This window comes from Gracilinanus agilis, chromosome 3 (genome assembly GCF_016433145.1).
Source record: "Gracilinanus agilis isolate LMUSP501 chromosome 3, AgileGrace, whole genome shotgun sequence".
NCBI lineage: Eukaryota > Metazoa > Chordata > Mammalia > Didelphimorphia > Didelphidae > Gracilinanus > Gracilinanus agilis.
Genome location: NC_058132.1, coordinates 407,663,632 through 407,680,888, shown reverse-complemented (window position 1 = coordinate 407,680,888; position 17,257 = coordinate 407,663,632). Strand labels below are relative to the sequence as shown.

The window sequence follows — 17,257 nt, the reverse complement described above, 5'->3', positions numbered from 1 at the left end:
CCCTAATCTCAATTCTTGGTTTCCTTCAAATCCCAGCTAAGTTCCTGAATTTTACAAGAAGGCATTCCTAATCCTTCTGAATCTTAGTGCCTGCCCTGTGAGAATATACCTAATTTATACGTTATCTTGTTTTTCTAAAGCTATTTACATGTTGCATGCATTACACTTGGACCTTCTCCGCTGCAAAGATAATTTATTTGCTTCCCTTTGTATCCCTAAGAGCTTAGCACAGTGCCTAATAGAACAAGGGCTTAATAAATGTTTGTTGACTGAAGTTCTTTCAATTAATCAATAATCGTCAACTTTAATTAAGCACTATACTGTATATATGCTAGGTACCGTGCTAAACGCATATTCCGTGACTTTTAATATCTGTAGTGACGATCCCAGGAAAAAGCTATCCATTAATGGAGATGGGAGAAGCCGGGGAAGGTCACTTAGATTTAATACATTAGTATTTGGGCGCTGGGAACTGGACCGCTCTTTTGTTTTCCCCTTTAAGTAAAAGAATCCCACGCAGAAACCAAGAAGGCTGAGATAAGAAGCATGCGCAGTGCGACCCAGAAGAAAGCCCTCCGCCTCTCGCTCCCAACCACTGAGGTTTGAGGCGGAAGCAAGCGCTCCTCTCTGTCCTTCTTCGGCACGCATGCGCCCTCACCACATCTTCGGCGCCCAGCCCCACTCCTAGGCAGCGCGCGGGCGGGCGGTTTGAAAGCCATGGCGGAATCGGATCCCTTGGAGGCTACCTTCCAAAGGTCCTTGCATATTCAGAAGCTAAAAGCCCGGGATGTCACGGAGGACGACGTTGTGCGGTGTATGCAGAAGCAGGCGAAGATCATTAATGGCCCCGGAATCGGCAGTGACTTGGATGCGCAGCGGCGGGAGATGCCGTGCGTGTTCCTGTGCTCTCGCTGCCAGCGGCCCTTGGGGGACTCTCTGAGCTGGGAGGGCACCGACTTTGAGGGCAACTTCTTCTTTTTGAACGGTGAGGGCGGGGAAGGGGAAGGGGAAGGGGGAAAGGGAGGGAAGGAAGTGGGGAGCGAGGGGGACCGGACACTTAAGAGGGCAGGGCGTTCTCCCAGGGTCACATCCCTGGGGAGTGCTGAAGTTTGTCCAGTAATGCCCTTCGTGTCCAGCCTTCCGTGATTCTATATGGGGTTTTCCTTGGGACAGATACTGAACTGATTTGCCATTTCCTTCTCTGGCTCACTTTACAGATGAAGAAACTGAGGCCAACAGGATAAAGTGATTTGCCCAAGGTCACATAACTATTATTAAGTATATGAGGGATTTGAACTCGGGGTTCTGTGACTCCAGGCTCTGCGTTCTATCCATTGTGTCACCTAGATATAAGGGCTGAAGTTAGCCCATTCCTAAACTGAGAGCTACTCATGTTGTTTTATTTAAAAAAAAAAAAAAAAAAAAAAAAGGTGCTTTGAAGGATGTTTGGAGTCAGAGGCCCCAGGTTCAGATCCTAGGTCTGGCAGATTGTCAAGGTGAGGCCAGAGTGCTGGACTTGGCATTAAAAGGAGACTTAAGAGGCTAGCTAGGTGGCTTAGTGGTTTGAGAGCCAGACCTAGAGATGAGAGATCCTGGGTTCAAATCTTGCTTACAGAATTCTTAACTGTGTGACCCTGGGCAAGTCACTGTACCCCCATTGCCTATTCCTTACATCTGCTCTTCTGCCTTAGAATCAATTCACAGTACTGATTCTAAGACAGAAAGTATGGGTTGTTTTTTTAAATTTGAGTTAGAATGCTGCCCTAGACTCAAATAGCTTTGGGGCCTCACCCCAGCATGTCTCATAGCCTTTCCCAGTTTTGATTTTCTTATCTTTAAAATAGGAATAATAACAGCACCTACCTCTTAGGGTTGTTGTGAGGATCAAATGAGATAATAATTGCAAAGTGACTGGCACATAGTAGGTGCTATATAAATGTTTGCTATTATTATTATTAGATGACAAATTATAAGTAGACCCTAAACGCTAATGGTGGTGATGATGTTGATGATGACCATGTGACTTTTGGCATGTCACTTCCCTCACTCTGGATGTCCCTTTTCTGTGAATTATGTTTGGCTAGACAAGGCGTCTTCCAGTTCTGCGTAGGATTTCTCACAACAAACAGTCCTGTGAGGCAGGTAGTTTATGTAAGATTTGTCCCTTATTTAAAGACAAGGAAGACAGCCTCACTTAACCTGGGCAAATCAGGAAACCTCTCTCAGCTTCATTTTCTTTATCCTTAAACTGGCTAATCATAATGACAGCTACCTCTTAAAGTTGTTTTGAGGATTAACTGAGGTAACAAATATAGAGCCACTTTGCAAACTTGATGAACTTGAACTTGAAGTAACTCTGGCAAGTTACTTCCTTTCTCAATTATATTTTGAAACTCAGTTATCAAAATAGTTCAAAAAAGTTCATCCACTACAGGTTAAGAACTCCATGGACTGACTAGTTAGTTGATCTAGAAGACATCATAGTTGACTTGTTCCTGCAAGTGCTTGGCTAAGGAATAGCTCGAGTCCTCTGACCCTTTTCAATGTATCATGCTGTCATGTCATTCTCTTGGATTCTCCACAGTTCAGAGGATGATGCTGGACTGTTTGTCTATGGTATTTGTTCATTCACAAACTGTACATTTCTGAGTTAATTTGAGAGATACTAGTAGATACATTAATAATATTAAATGTATGGCAAAACTATAAAGTAGAGATCTAGCTATAACTGACAAATGGTCCCCAAAGTATTTTAAAATAGAAAATATTTTTCTCTGCAGAAATTGTCAACTTTTTTACATTTATGAAAAAATATTTTGAAAAGTATTGTGTAAAGTCTTAAAAAAAAAGACTGAAGACTAAATGAAACCAGCTGGGGGCCATGTACTAATATGTTAACAGTAGTCCATTTTATAATGTCTGAGAAAATGATTGTGTTATATATGATTGGTGTTATTATACTAATCACAGTCCTTGTAAACTTAACTTTTGAGCAAATTTCTTACTTGTAAAATGAAAAAAATTGAATTAGATTAACTTTTATCTTACCTAGCTCTAAAAATTTTATGAAGATATCAATAACCAGTAGTTACCTTTTTCTCATTTTAGCAGTCTCAGCTAATGTTTATGTGGATAAGGAACAGAAGCTATCCACTAGAAAAAATGAATATGGCTGGTAAGAAAGACAAAAGTTAAGTAATTATCCTTTTATGATACTTGATTCAACAAACATTTTTAAAAACATATGCCGGTCATTTGATAGGTACTAGTCATTCAAAGAAAAAATGAAAAAGCTTCTGCTCTAAAAGCTTATATTTTGCTGGAGCAATGGAATAAGTATGCACATATAAGGTAATTTGGGGAGAGGAGAGAGCATTGATAACTAGCAAGGATGAGGAAAGGATTCAAGGGGAAGTTTGTAGTGAACTAATTTTAAAAACAATTTCTTTTTTTCTTTATTACAAACTTAACACACTTGAATATTTTATCTGTTGAAGGATGACTCTTATTCTTATGAATTTGAATCATTTCCTTCCTATATCTTGGAAGTCAAACCTTTATCTGAGAAACTTACTGCAAAGGCTTTTTTTTAGTCCATTTACTGATTTTCCTTCTAATTTTTAGTTAAGTGGATTTTATTTGTGCAAAACTTTATATAATCAAAATTGGTTTTATTTTCTGACCTATTTGGTTATGGACTTTTTCCCTCTTCATGGGTATGAAAAGTACTTAATTTGCTCCTCTAATTTTTTTTTTTAATAAGCCCTTACCTTTTGTTTTAGACTTGATACTGTGTATTGGTTCTAAAGCAGAAGAATGGTAAGGGATAGGCAACCCGGGTTAAGTATCTTTCCCAGGGTCACACAGCTAGAAAGGGTCTGAGGTCAGATTTGAACCCAGGACCTCCCATCTCTGGGCCTAGCTCTCAATCTATTGATCACCCAGTTGCTCCTTCCTCCTCTTAACTTTTTATGATACGACTTTTTATATCTAGGTCACATAGCCATTGGAAACTTTTCTTGGTATGTGGTTTGAGATGTTATTCTCTACCTAATTTCTACCAGTTCAGCTTTCTAAGTAGTTTTTGTCAAATAGCTTTTACCCCAGTAATTGGGATCTTTGGGTTTCATTTGCCTCTGTGTGTTATTCCTAATCTTTTCCACTGATTGACTTCTTTATTTTTTAACTAGTACCAAATCTGCCTGATAATTGTTGTTTTATTATATAGTTTGAGATCTGGTACTGCAAGGTTTCCTTCTTTCTTTCCTTTTTTTTTCTTTATTATTTCCCCTGAGATTCTCGATCTTTTGTTTCTCCAGAAGAATCATTATTAACTTATTTAGCTCTATAAAGTAATCTTTTGTAGTTTTATTGGTATAACACTGAATAAATAATTTAAGTAATATTGCTATTTTGATTACATTGTTTCAGCCTACACATAAGCAGTTTATATTCCTCCAATTATATTTTGGTCAATATTTCCATAAAGATTGTTTTATAGTTGTAGTTTCAGAGTTCTTTGTGTGTCATAGTAGGTAGATTCCTCTCAATTTTATACATTCTTTAGTTATTTTAAATGGGATTTTTCCTTTTATTTCTTTCTGTTGGTAATGTATAGAATTCTGTAGGGATCTATGTCCTTTATCACTGCTATTTGATATGGTGTTATCTTTAGCAATAAGGTAAAAAAGAAATTGAGGGAATAAGTATAGGCAAAGAAGGAACAAAATTATTGATGATAGTTTTCATAGAGAATGCTAAAGATTCAACTAAAAACTATTTTAGACAATAACTTCAACAAAATTGCTGGAAATAAATAAACACAATTTATCAAATTTTACATTTCAGGTAACAGTGAGTTTCATAAATGCCCATTTTCTCAACCCTGTCTTTCATGTTCATATATTCTTCTGGGACTCCCACTTTTAAGAAATAGTACATTTCTCTCCTTTCTCATTTATTCTCTAGTTTATTCATTTTTTCCTCCCTTTTCTTCCCTTTTAAAATGTTTGTAAAACAATAAAACCTGCCTTGTTCTTTGATCTATAAAATTATGAGGGGACATTTCACTTTTCTTTGACTGTTAGTATGCACATACTTTATCCTCTAGTCCAGGGGTCAGCAACATTTTTGACCGTAAGAGCCATAAACGCCACATTTTTTAAATTGTAATTTTAAAAATGTGCTCACAGTGCACGCTCCTGTAACAGCGCCTGAAAAAAAATTGACTTTATGGCTCCTGCAGAAAGAGCCATATCTGGCCCAAAAAAGAGCCAGATATGGCTCAAGAGCCATATGTTGCCGACCCTTGCTCTAGCCACTTCTAATTGCCCAAATTTATTTACCTTTTTAGCTGTTGCTTTACATGTAAAGATTCTACCCCGTTGTAGTCTTTTCAGCAAATGCTTAAAAGCCCTCCCTTCTCTTAAAAATCAATTTTCTCCAAATAGGAGTATGCTCACTTCTGCAGGATAAGTTATTCTTGGTTTTAAGTTTTTATCTCATGTCTTCTGGGATTTCATATTCCAAGATTTTTTCTCCTTTATAGTAACTTGTGCTGGGTGATGCAGTAGATAGAACTCTGGGCCTGGAATTGGGAAGATCCAAGTTCATATCTAGCCTCTGACACTCATAAGCTATGTGAACATAGGCAGGTCTCTTAAATCTTCTTTTGCTTCAGTTTCCTCATCTGTGAAATAGGGATAATAGCACCTACCTCTCAGGATTGTTGTGAGAATCAAATGAGATAATAATTATATTAGCATATAATTACTTAGCATAGTGCCTGGCACATAATAAACTATAGAAATGTTAACTATTATTGGCTATCTGGCCACATTATTAGCTATATCTTATTATTCTATACTATTAACATAATATATTATTAGCAATATCTGACCATCTTAGCCAGAAATTCCAAACCAAGTCTTGTAGGGAGTTAAGGAGTCTGAGAGGCAGATGAGGGAGTGAATTCTAGGCATGGGGAATATCAATTCACAGAAATGAGGAGGATGAAGTGTTCAGTTTGACTGAAACAGACAGTGGTTTATGGGGTGTTATATGAGATAAAGTTGGATATATGGGTTTAATCCAGGTTGTGGAAGGCTTTAGATGCCAAATGTAGGAGTTTTTATTTCATCCTATAGGCAATAGGAATCCATTGAAGGCTATTGCGTGGTTCGAAGGGTAGATTGGAGAAGGAGACAGATTGGAAGCTGGGAGGCTCTTATTTATCATTCAGGTGGGAGATGATGACAACCCTTACATACTTGAAGATCTTAACAATTTTGCCTCAAGCTTCACTTTATTTTATAGCTTTGACAGCAGTGGCAATTTTTTTTTCCTTTAAGTTGGGATTTAGTGTTGGATTAGTATACATCTATACTCTAGAGTTTTCTCAATGGCAGAGGCCACATTAAAGAGTTTTGAAGTGTTGCTGATAACCTGTTATTCTTTCTGACTAATGAGGGAGACAAGCTATGAATATTCCAGCAGGGATGCTGTGAAAAAAATAAAATGGATCTTTTATCTCTTCCTGTTGAACTGGCACTCTCAGCTCCCACTCAGCTCATCTGCCTTGGACACTCTCTTATGACTTATTGTTGAATTCTCTAGTTAATTGGATCCAATGTAATCTTACTGTACTAAGATTTTACTGTATGAACTTAAAAATACTGTGAGAATAAGGATTAAAAGGGACATCAAAGCTGAGTAAAGTTAATTAAAGAAGGCTTACTGCAGAGAATATTCAGTATTTGTGGAAGAAGTGAGAGATATGGAATAACACAGAGTGAGGAGAGTGAAATGTACCTTGACACAAAATAAAGAACTAGGAGGCTTTGTGTGTAATAGCAGTAAATTTGGTTAGAGTAAGATGGAGTCCAGGATCATTCAAACATTTAAGTGCCTACTATGTGCAAATTGCTTTGCTATAAGATGGGGCAACTTATTAGTATCCCTCTGTGTTCCTTCAAAAATCAACTAAATTTTAGCACTGTCTTCTGCATGAGGTCTTTCCTGATCCCCTCAGTTGCTAGTGCTCCTCCACCTGGAATAATTTTATATTTATTTTATGTTTTTATATATGTATGATATATAGTATATGTTATATGTATATATACACACATATATATACACACATACAGGGTGTTTCAAAAGCCTTTATTTGTATTTACTTCATGTATATATGTGGTATTTAAGAAAGCATATTGATATTTGATTAATTGTTTTGATCAATGTAATGCGTTTGAAGAATGTTTGTGGTTTTATAATAGTTGAAATCTTCTTAAAAATCATAAGCTAAGTATTGTCTCTCTAAAGCAATGATTTTTCTTTAGCATGATTGAAACTTTGAGTTGTAATGGATGTTCACTGAATATTGGCCAAATATACAGATGTACACCCAGACATCTTGATTATAAGCGAGACTTGTTTTGCTTCGATGTTTCATCAGTTGATGGGTAAGTCTGTCTTATTACATGTTATACTTAAAATCAGTCCTTGGAAAATAAAATAAAAAAGGAATTAAAATAAATTTGCAAATATTTACAGACATTTCTGGCTTTATGTAAATTTGCATTATGGATAACTCTGCCTTCAGACTCCTGGCTCCCCCAAAGGGTGACAGGGGAGGCAGAAGTACCTGTGCAGCCATGGACCAAGAGTCCTCTTGGTGTAGGGGCTATAGAGCTGCCACTGAGAGAGTCCCATGAAAGTTAAGTAAGAACTGATTTCTGTTACAAAGCCAAAAGCAATTACTTTCTTTTAAAGAGGCTAAAGACTTTTTTCCTGTAGAACTGTTGAAATATATTTTGTCAAAAGGGATTATTAATGAAATTGAACAAATGTTAATGGATTTAGAGATAGGTAGGTAGTCTTTCTTTTGAGAATATTATGATTTGCATACTTCATATACTTAGATGTGTTGTAAATTTGGTTATCAACTTTGTATGTTATTGAAAGCATATATCTAAATCTCTTGTTGTCTTTCCTCTTGCCATACATTCCATTCCAGGGGCATTCCTGTGAACTATAATTGGAGAAAGCAAATTCATTGGACTTTTAGCATAAATAAAACATAATTAGTAGGATAAATCTGCTACCCAAAGAATCATGTGAGAACTGATATATAGCCACTGATTCTCAAGTTTGGGTATTCAAACCTTGTGTCGCAAATATCATTAGCCAGTATTCGGAATTCTCTAGGCATTTTTAGCTGATAGAACATTTGGAAGCTGAACTTCAAAAAAAAAAACAAAGACACAATTTTTGCTGAGAGAATGAGAGAGAGATGATCTGGCATATGGACCAAAGAGATATTTTTAGCTCATTTTGGGCCATACAAACCAGTCAAGCACATGGAGAACCAATATAAACAAAGACTCCCGTATAGCTAAAATGGAATTTGTTACCAGTGATTCTAAATAGTAGAGGATACCCAGATATTCCTGAAAAAGAATATGGGAGATTAGCCAACATGGCAGAATAGGAAGAAATAGTATAGCTCAGCTCCCCTGACAACCCACTCCAGCAGAGATCTCAGACAAGCAGCAGATGGGATTGTGGTTGGAAATCTAAGGAGAAACCTCGGTGGGTCATCTTTCCAACACAGAATCACAGATTTGATCCAGAAGCAGGTGGCAGGGGCAGGAATTGAGAAAAAAATGGTAAATTGGGATCTTGGAGCCACACCTTGGGAGCAAAATAGGGCCACAGTACTGTTACTCTGCCACCAGAGAGGGGATTAAGATCTCTGTCTCTGGAGCGGAGACTTTGAACTCAGACCTTAGATGAAAATTGTCACTGTAGCACTGTCTGTCACTCTAGCTCAGGAAATGGGGTCTCTCAGTCAGACTTCTGGAAAAGAACAAGTTTGTAACATTGCCACTCTGACTCAAAAGAAGGGATAATAAAGGTAAAAAGAGATCTTGCTCTGAACCTATAGAACCTTCCTGCCAGTTGATAAGGGTTGGGGCCAGCAACTCCTCCTGAAGTTCCACTCAAGGGCAAATCTACAGTATTTCTTCTTAGTTCCAAACCAAGGTTGGTAATATAGAAAACCATGAAGACATTGAACGGATTGTGCCCTTGTTTAGACAACATAGGTCCTCTGAAAGTTTGCAGTTTCAAGGTATTAGCCATTCCTCTGACCATTGAAGAGACCAGTACAAAATTTCCAGAGAATGTAACTGCAAATCATCAGATAAGACAGGCCAGGATTATACAAGGCTAAAATAGTTCCACCAGAAATGCATAGAGCATGCCTGATAACAAAATAATTCCTATATAATCAAAATAGAATTTGAAACAAAGATCCTAAATGGCATAAGATACACAAATATCCTTGAAGAGGGGGTATGCCAGTGGATTAACCATTGATTGATGCTTGCTGGAAACCCAGCAAAATTTGTCTTAAGAGTTAACTTGAGAAACAGAAGAGCCAAGGAATATTTCTTGGCTCAGCAAGAAAAGAGAAGTAGGATAGAAAAGGAATTCTTGTTTTCTTGGCCTGCAGAAAGGAGAGAGAAGGAAATGCGTGTTGGCTATGGCGGGGAGGGGGGAGGGGGGTTAAGGGGAAAGTAAGAGCATGAATCATGTAACCATGTTAACTTTTCTAAAAAATAAATATTATTAAATGTTAAAAAAAGAAAAAAGAAAGGAAAGAGAAAGGGGCAGAATACCCAAAAAGCTTCTCTGTTCAATTCAAGGAAAAAGAAGTCAAAAGTCTTGAGAAAAGTTGATAGTTTATATGATCTGAATTATATTCTTTCTTATTGGTATCCAGTCTGTCTCCTTACTTCCTTATTGAAATGTAGTGCAGTAACCATTTTATGTATTAATCCCTGCTGTAGTGTTGTTTTTTTATGGAAAGGGTCAACTTTTTTTTTTACCTATTTCCATATTATTCATTTTTGTAATAGAGCAATCTTTTAAAACCCAAACCTCTTATACACAAATGATAAGTTATTTGCTTTTCTTCTGTGTTTCTTTCATTCCCCAATCAAGGTACACCCCCTCATTTTCCAGTTTTTTGCCACCACAAAGAGCTTAGCTATGAATATTTTTGTACTAACATTTTTCATTACTATCTCTTTAGGGTACACCCCTAGTAATGATATTGTTAGATCAAAGGATATGCATTCTTTTAAAGCCCTTTGGGCATAATTCCAAATTAGTTCACAGCTCTACCAGCAGTATATTAGTGCCCCAATTTTGCCACATTTCCTCCAACATTTATTATTTTCCTTTACTGTCATATTGCTGCTAGGTGTGAGGTGGTACCTCAGCATTGTTTTGATTTGCATTTCTCTGATCAGGAAGGGATCATGTGATTTTTCATGTGATTTTTGATAGTTTTGATTTCTTCATCTGGAAACTGCCTATCCTTGTCCCTTGACCATTTGTCAATTGGGGGGGAATGGTTTGATGTCTTGTACATTTGACTTAGTTCCTTATAAATTTGAGAAATTAGACAAAGTAGTCAATTTTGAAATGAGAATTCTGTTCTTTTTAATGGATAGGAAGCTACCTCCTCAGTCTAGATTTACTGGAGACCTTAGTTTTGAATTAAGGGACTCTGTCCTATTCATTTTTTAAGAGTAAATTTAATTAATCTTTATTTTATACCTACCCTTGCCAATTTTTTCCTTCTCCCAGAGAACAATCCTTTAAAATAAATAATTTAAAAAAGAGGAAATAAGTCAGCAAACCCAAAATCCCTCACCTCTGCAAAGAAATAAGGTGAGGTGCTTTCTCATACTTCCTCCTGCCCTAGTCATAATAATAGAAAGTTGTGCCTTCAATCCTTGAAATGTTGTGGCCCTAAATAAGTCCTGGTTTCTTAACTAGAACTGAAGGAAGATACTCTTATTCCACACTTTCTTCTCCTTTCTCATTCAAAGATCTAGAATGATGGTGAACCTTTTAGAGATGGAGTGCTGGGCCCCACCCCACCCCAGACGATGTGCCTCCCCCCACATGCTGGATATTCCCTACATAGGGGAGGGAGAAAGCGGTTCCATTGGACTGCTGGGTGGGTGAAGTGAAGAATGTCCTCAGCGAGTATAGAAATGGGAGAGGAGTGGTCCAAGCACTTTGCTCTCCCTCAGCTCTGCTGCCTGTGAACCTCCCACCTTATCTCCTGTGTGCTGTCATTGGCTCCTGGGCAGAGGGATATGAAAGAATATCCTCAGGCCCAGTGGAGAGGGGGAGGGGAGCAGTTTCACCCTAGTCCCTTTGCCTTTCTAGTAATTGGGGAGGGGGAATAGGAAGGGAGGGTGGTCTCTGTGCCATTTTTGGCACTCATGCCATAGATTTGTCATCACTGATCTAGAAGATACTTGATATCAGTTGTTGACTCAGTTATTGTTTGAGCTGTCAGGCTGCTAAAAAATAGCCAGTCGAAGCTTACAAAGCATAAATTAGGCCTTTTATTTGCATTCCACAAAAAGATACAGTTTTTCTCTTAAAAAGTTTTCTTTCACTGTCATCCCTTCTACTTGGAACTTTTTATTTATAGATCATTATTAGCTAAGTTGGGAAACAAAATTTAGACCTGAAAATTGGGATTGAGTTACAATGTAAATGCTTGACTATCTGTGTCACCAAAGGTGTATCTAAAATTACAACTTTAAGGCAAAGTGAAATAATACTCTACTGAATTTTTTAATTTATATTCCTTTTTTAAGAAGTCCCTTTTCTATAGCACAATGTATCTTTGAATTCTTTCACAAGCCAGTTGACTTCAGAACTATGAAAAAATGGTCTTAAAATTTTTTTTACTTTGAATTAATTGTTTTAATTGGTTGGTTTTGTCCATCACAATGATGAAGTATAGGCTTATTTATTTCTGGTAATATATTTTTGAGGTTTTAAGAAAAATAAACATAAATCAATCTGGATGGAGTTAAGTTAACCAGAAAATTTTCTTGTTCAAAGTCTAGGATTCTTCTAGTAGCAAAACTAATTCTCTTTTTTTCTTAAGTGTAAAAATATGCTAAGATACAGAGAATTGTGCTTATCATTTTGTTGGCGTTTTAACTTGATGTACATTGTGATCATACTATATTTCAGTTACATTCTAGGTTCTGCTGAAAATGAAGCTGTGCCTGAAAATGAAGAGCCTGTAACTCTTGATAAGCAAGATGTAATGGAAAGCATTTTAAAGAAGGTAATCAGTTTCATATATAAATGTATAAATTTTATCTCTGCCTATGGAAAGTTTTATGTTAAACTAAGAAATATTATCCATAGAATAATGATGTTCCCATTTAAGTTCACTGTTTTGATATATAAACTCACTTTTATAATTAATATATAGATTGTTTCACTTTAGTTTGTTGTGAGGATCTAATCAGAGTAAAAGGATTAATATTTTTTCTCCTACATCATGCTATCATATGTTAGGAAAAAAATTAATTACCCACTAGAAATTTTCTGCCTTCTTTGTCACCATAATTTGCAAATTTTAAGTTCATTTACAGGAAGATAATTTATGAATATATCTATATAGCTTAGTTTGAGAGAGCTGAAAGAAAGATGTTTTTTACTACTGATGTACAAAGAGGACTTGCTTTGAAGCTCAAAGTGCTAGCTTCAGGTTCTAAGTGTGCTGCTTAATGTTCTATCATCTTGGGAACTCACTTTATCAAACTGAGCCTCAATTCCCACTTGTGTGAAATGAGAACATTGCACTAGATGATATCTAAATCCTACAAATGAAAAGCAAAAACTATTAAAACCAAAAACCAATAAGGAATTGAAGCATTTCTTTTCAGGAACTAACAGAAATTTTTTTAAATGATTGCACTGAATCATCTATATAAATTTTGAACTAAAGCAATATTTCATTTGTTTCGAGTTCATGAAAAAGAATAAATGAACTGTACTGTATAAGTTATGCTACACTACTAGTCTGGATGAAAAATACATGGTAATGAACTCTTAGAAAGAAAAAGGGGGCAGCTAGATAAGACAGTGTATAGAGCACCAGGTCTGGAGTTGAAAGGCCTCAGACACTTTCTAGTTGAATGACCCTGGGCAAGTCACTTAGTCTCAATTGCTTAGCCTTTCTATGCCCTTTTTTTCTAAGTATCCATTCTAAGACAGAAAATAAGGGTTTAAAAAAACAAATGAGTCTGATGGAAGTTTCACATTTAAGGAAAGTATTTTTTTATTTCAATACATCTTTTCTCTATTATAGAATAAAATTACTTACATGTTAGAATTAGGTAGTAATAATAGTGAAAATAGTAAAATTGTGATTTTGTAGTATTTTTTTCTAATATATTTTCTAATTTTTTTCAACAGCTGCAAGTTATCATGCATGGATTGGAGCTAAGGGTGTCCTTGGTTGAATCAGTTGTTTCAGGTCTTTGTGACACAACATGAAAGAAATTTCACATTTTTTTCCCTACTACTCTTTTGTTTCCCCTTTTGTATGTATTGTAATTTGTTGTAACAAGAATTATACTTACGTGAGGTCATTTTATTCCCGTTATGCTTAAGTGAAAAGAGCTTTAATCAGTTTTATAACTATTGATGTTATTTTACAACTGTTAATTATGGGATAGAAGTTTCTCTTTTCTGAATTTTAATGCTAAAATTATGTTTATAAAATGTCACTTCCAGAAAACACTAGTGTGGAATTTAAGAGTTTATTATGGATTCCTTGACCCTCTTTATCCTTTGTCTCATTTTTATATTCCTTGACTTCATCTTCCTTACACTTTTTGTTGTCTTAACTGATGCCTGTTAGCTTGGCTGGTGAAGGGAAGTATGTTATTAAAAAAAATCAAGTCTGGCTATTATCACAAACAAATAAATTCCTTATGACAGCTTTTGAGTTCTTTGGTCAAAATTTAAGATTAGTTGCCAATAGATTTTTTTTTTCTCCTGACATGTTAAAATGGTCTCTGAAATGAACATTTTGAAAATTTTAAATCATTAGTCTTATGAAGAAGCATTGATTGAATTATGTGTCATTGCTATTTAACAATAGATAGAAAATTATGCTTATAGATTTAACTGTAGTAGGATGAGCATGAATACTAGTCAAAAAATATTTGCTGGGGGCAGCTGGGTAGCTCAATACTTCCCAGCTGTGTGACCCTGGGCAAGTCACTTGACCCCCATTGCTTACCCTTACCACTCTTCTGCCTTGGAACCAATACACAGTATTGACTCCAAGATGGAAGGTAAGGGTTTAAAAAAAAAAATATTTGCTGATCATTTATAGGTTGCCAGGCTAGATAATATTACTGCCAAATTAAGGTCCTTGAGGTGTATGTACAGTTGTCTGATTAATGAAAAATTCTTCTTTGCATGAAGAAAATCCAAAAAGGGGGAACCCTACCTCCTCTGTTTATTCTTCATTGTTCTCACCAGCTAGGAGAATGGCTTTTCATAGAATTATAGAATTTCAAAATTGAATTGGATCCTGGAGTTACTCTAATCCAACTTGTGCATAAGGACAACTCATTTAATAATTTAGACTATTCTTCACTACATTCATCAATAGGGAATTCAATGCCTTTTGAATCTGTCCTTGGATTTTTATAGAACTTTAATTATTAGGAAGTTTTCCTTTTGTATTCAGTTGAGTATAGTAGAAATAGAAACCATGCTGGATTGGAGTCATAGGAACTGGTTTAAAAATCCTTCTGGTTTGCCACTCTTAGTCTTTGTGTGACCTTGGAAAAAATAAAATTTCTCAAATATACCTCCTCTTCTCTGATAGTGCCACCACCCTGGTTCATGCCCTTTTTGATTCATACTGGGACCGTTGCAATAGCCTTGCTGATGGGCTTGCCTTCCACAAATCTCTACTAAGTAGATTCTCTGTTCAGCCACCAAAGAATTTTCCTGAAGTGAAGGTCTGACCATGAGACACTCTTCTACTCAATAAATTAGTGGCTCCTTATCAAAGCCTCCAGGTGTTTGGTGTTCTGGGCTGTTCATAACCTAACCCCTTCTGCCCCGCCTTACAAGTTACACTTCACCTTGCACATTCTCTTCAGTCTAGTGACACTGGCCTCCATGAGGCTCCATGAATATGATGCACCATATCTAGGCTCCAGTCTTTTCCCAGGCTCTCCTCTATGCCTGGAATGCTCCTCTCTACCTATTGGCTTCTCTGACTTTCTTCAAGTCCCAACTAAAATCTCAGTTTCTACAGGAAGTCTTTTTCAACCTTTCTGAATTTTGATGTTTTTTCCTCTTAATTTTTTTTCTGTTTATCTGGCATATGGTTTGTTTGTACATATTTATTTGCTTGTTGTCTCTCCCATTAAATTGTGAGCTCCTTCAAGGCAAAGACTGTCTTTTGCCTCTTTTTGCAGCTTAGTACCAGGCTTACCACAAAGAAGGCCCTTAAAATATGTTTATTACTAATTTAACCTTTTTGGACCTCAGTTTCCTCAACTATAAAATGTAGGTTTGGGATTAAATGCTCTCTGAAATCTTCTCCCTTAATCTGTAATCCTGTGATGCAAGTAAAATTTTCTTCTTTCATCTGTTGTTCCTCTGAATCTAAGCAAAACAAGTCTTCATTTTTCCCCCACAAGGCTAGCTCCCTTAAAATACTTAAGACAAAGAACCCTATGTCTCCTAGGACTAAGTGACCAAATTTGGTTGTTTCTATTTTGATAGTAAACACTGGATTTGTAGTAAGTATTTTGCATTCTGGTTCTGCCACATTTTTCTTATATTAGTTTGTATCTGTGGAGAGGGGAAGAGTAAAAGGATAAAGCTTTAAGGGATGTGGTTATTTGCAATTCTGACTTTTGTTTAAGAGCTAGTATGGGTCAAATGAACAGTTAAAGACTGATCTGATGCATGAAAGGAATGAAAGTGTTTGAGAGTGAGGAAGTGAGTGCCTGCATGCTAGAGATATCATATAAAAGTAAAATAAGTTGAGGCTTAGTGTTGTTCCATTTACCTCCATTCATCTAAATACCAGCAAAGGAAACTGATGAAAAGCTATAAGACTGGTGGGAGTTCTGATAAGATAGTTAAGTAAGTGATCATGATTTAAATCCATTTCCTATTTATTCACTCAAAATAGTAATAAATGCACCAAATAAAGTAAGTAGGGAAAAAAAGGGGAAAAGGAAAAGAAATTGTCAAGAGGAACATTATTTCAGAAAAGCAAAATGAACTGCTGAAGAGATGAGTAAACCCCCAGGTTAATGAATACATTTGGGGTAAAAGAAAATGGGGGGGGGGGGGGAGAGGGGCAGCTGGGTAGCTCAGTGGATTGAGAGTCAGGCCTAGAGACAAGAGGTCCTAGGTTCAAATCCAGCCTCACTTCTCAGCTGTGTGACCCTGGGCAAGTCACTTGACCCCCATTGCTCACCCTTACCATTCTTCCACCAAGGAGCCAATACATAGAAGTTATGGGTTTAAACAAAACAAACCAAAAAACCTCCAAAACACCAGGAGCAGGCAGGTGGCACGGTAGGTAAAGTGCCAGGTGTGGAGTTAGTAAGACTTATTTTCCTAGTTCAAATCTGACCCCAAACAATAACTAACCAAGTGACTCTGGGCGAGTCTCTTAACCCTGGCCTCAATTTTCTCTCATGTATAAAATGAACTAAAAAAGGAAATGGCAAACCATTCCAATATCTTTGTCAAAGTCAGACACAAGAAACACCAGCATTATTCTAGGTACCAGTGCTTGGCAAAGCTTAAAATGCCTCACAACTGTTATTAGTGACCACTCCAAAAGTTCTTCTGGTGATCCAGTTTTGCCCCTGGATATTTTTGTTCTTCTGGAGATACTGATTTGTTTTCTTTTATTGTTGGTTCATTTGTTTTGGTTGTGTCCAACTCTTCATTGACCCCATTTAGAGTTTTGGCAAAGGTATTACAGTGGTTTGAATTGCCTTCTTCAACTCATTTTACAGATGAGGAACTGAGACAAACAGGATTAAGTGACTTGCCTAGAGTTATACAGCTAGTAAGTGTCTCAAGCCAGATTTGATTGCAGGAAGATGAGTTATCCTGATTCCAGGCCTGGCTTCTTGGAAATAACTGAACCAACAACAAAAGAAAATAAATCAGCTATCTTCAGAAGAAAAGAACAAGAATATCCAGAAGCAAAACTGGATCACTAGTAATAACGAATGTGAGGCATTTTAAGCTTTGTCAACCACTTTACATATATTATCACATTTGAGCCTCACAACTGTTCTGGGAAATAAGTAGCACAGATATTCTTCCATTTTATCATCAAAGAAGTTAAGTGATTTATGTAAGG

General features: G+C 36.5%; 1 protein-coding gene across 1 annotated transcript; it reads left to right on the top strand.

The window, feature by feature from the left end:
* Window positions 1-328: 328 nt before the first annotated feature.
* Window positions 329-13,821, top strand: MIS18A (MIS18 kinetochore protein A). Its single transcript, XM_044669226.1, is given in 6 exon segments — window positions 329-638; window positions 641-985; window positions 3,109-3,175; window positions 7,338-7,460; window positions 12,073-12,169; window positions 13,309-13,821. Coding segments are annotated over 6 exon segments (1,023 nt in total). The 3' UTR covers window positions 13,390-13,821.
* Window positions 13,822-17,257: the final 3,436 nt, after the last annotated feature.